At 48.8% G+C, this 1,415-nt stretch overlaps 1 protein-coding gene across 1 annotated transcript in view; it reads right to left on the reverse strand.

Annotated features, from left to right (window-relative positions):
* The window catches only part of APOL1 (apolipoprotein L, 1), a 15,216-nt gene that overhangs the window by 7,020 nt on the left and 6,781 nt on the right, over positions 1-1,415 (reverse strand). The window contains exon 2 of the mRNA XM_011964320.1: positions 5-1,145. Coding sequence (XP_011819710.1) covers positions 248-1,096 — 849 coding nt within the window. The 5' untranslated portion in view covers positions 1,097-1,145 and the 3' untranslated portion in view covers positions 5-247. The remainder of the gene's footprint in view (positions 1-4; positions 1,146-1,415) is intronic.

A 1,415-nucleotide genomic window follows, 5' to 3' on the forward strand; every position in this document is an offset into this window, starting at 1 on the left:
CCACCTCTATTAAAAATACAAAAATTAGCTGGGCGTGGTGGTGGGCACCTGTAGTCCCAGCTACTTGGGAGGCCAAGGCAGGAGAATTGCTTGAACACAGGAGGCGGAGGTTGCAGTGAGCTGAGATTGCGCCATTGCACTCCAACCTGGCGACAGAGCAAGTCTATGTCTCAAAAAAAAAAAAAGTTTGCGTTTTGTCTTGGCCTATCCCAGGCATATCTCCCCTGGTGGTTGCCCTGCCCTGTGGTCATGGTTCTTGGCGCAGAGTCTCATACTTCTTATTGAGAATGTTTAGCTTCTTCTCCAGCTCCTGAGCCACCTTCTTCAGCTCCTCAGCTGTCTTTGACTTTGCTCCCTCATGCAAGTGCTTTAACTCGCACACGAGGATGACTACATCCAACACGAAAAGGGCGCCTTCAAAGACCTTATCAACGATCTTGGTTCCTCGGATCACCTCCGGGGTGCGGGATTCAGCAACTCCTCTCTCCATCTCTCCAACTCTCTCCATCTCTTCAAAGCTTGTAGCTGAGACTGGCTCAGTGACCCGGTAGGGTGAGGCTGGGACATACGGTACTGAGTGAGGGTTGGCTCTGGCTTGCCTGATGGCACGGATGGCCCTCCCAGTGTCTTCTGTGAATTTGACAAGATTGACACGTAAGGAAATAAAGTTGGGTATGTTGTGATGCAGAAACTCGTTCATCTCCTCCACTGTGTCAAGGCTTTTGTTGACCAGTTCACGGGCTTCGGCTTGTGCCGACCGCTTCTTCGCGTATTCCACGCTACCGCTGGTAATCCCGGTCAAGGCGGCTGTGATTCCCAACCACGCCACAGGTTCCAAGAGCACAAGGCTGCTCCCCGCTGTGAAGGGTGCCAGACCCATGCCGAGGAAGGTCAGGACACCAGAGGCAACGCCGAGAGTGTTGGAGAACGCATTGGCGATGGTGGCGTCTTTGTGGACCTTCTGAACCTCATCTGCAAGGTCGCAGAGCCTTCTTATTTTATCCTGAAGCTCCCTTTTCAACCGAGGAAACTCTTCCAAAAATCGCTTTCTGTGCTGCTGGACTTCTTCGAGCCAGTTTTTGTCTTTCATGACCATGTGTCTTAAAAGCTTGTTCAGAGCTTTATGGAGCGCATCTGCCTCATCCCTGCACAAAGAAAGGTTAAAGGATTAAGAAATGCAGTTTCCCTGTCTGTGAAATGAGCTCCATGCGATCTCTATCCTGTGTAAATTGCAGAGCTCTCACTATCAATCAAATAGAAACAAATTTTGCAAATGGAAAGAATTTTCTTCCAAACTCAAACATACTTTGTTCATCATAGATACCCCCCAGTACTTATTCTATATGGAAATAAATATCTTAAAGGCATCTTAGATGCTCTTTCGTGGTAGGTGTTTGATAAAGATGCCTCCTCAC

The sequence above is a fragment of the Colobus angolensis genome, unplaced genomic scaffold (assembly GCF_000951035.1).
Source record: "Colobus angolensis palliatus isolate OR3802 unplaced genomic scaffold, Cang.pa_1.0 Scaffold65, whole genome shotgun sequence".
Taxonomy (NCBI): domain Eukaryota; kingdom Metazoa; phylum Chordata; class Mammalia; order Primates; family Cercopithecidae; genus Colobus; species Colobus angolensis.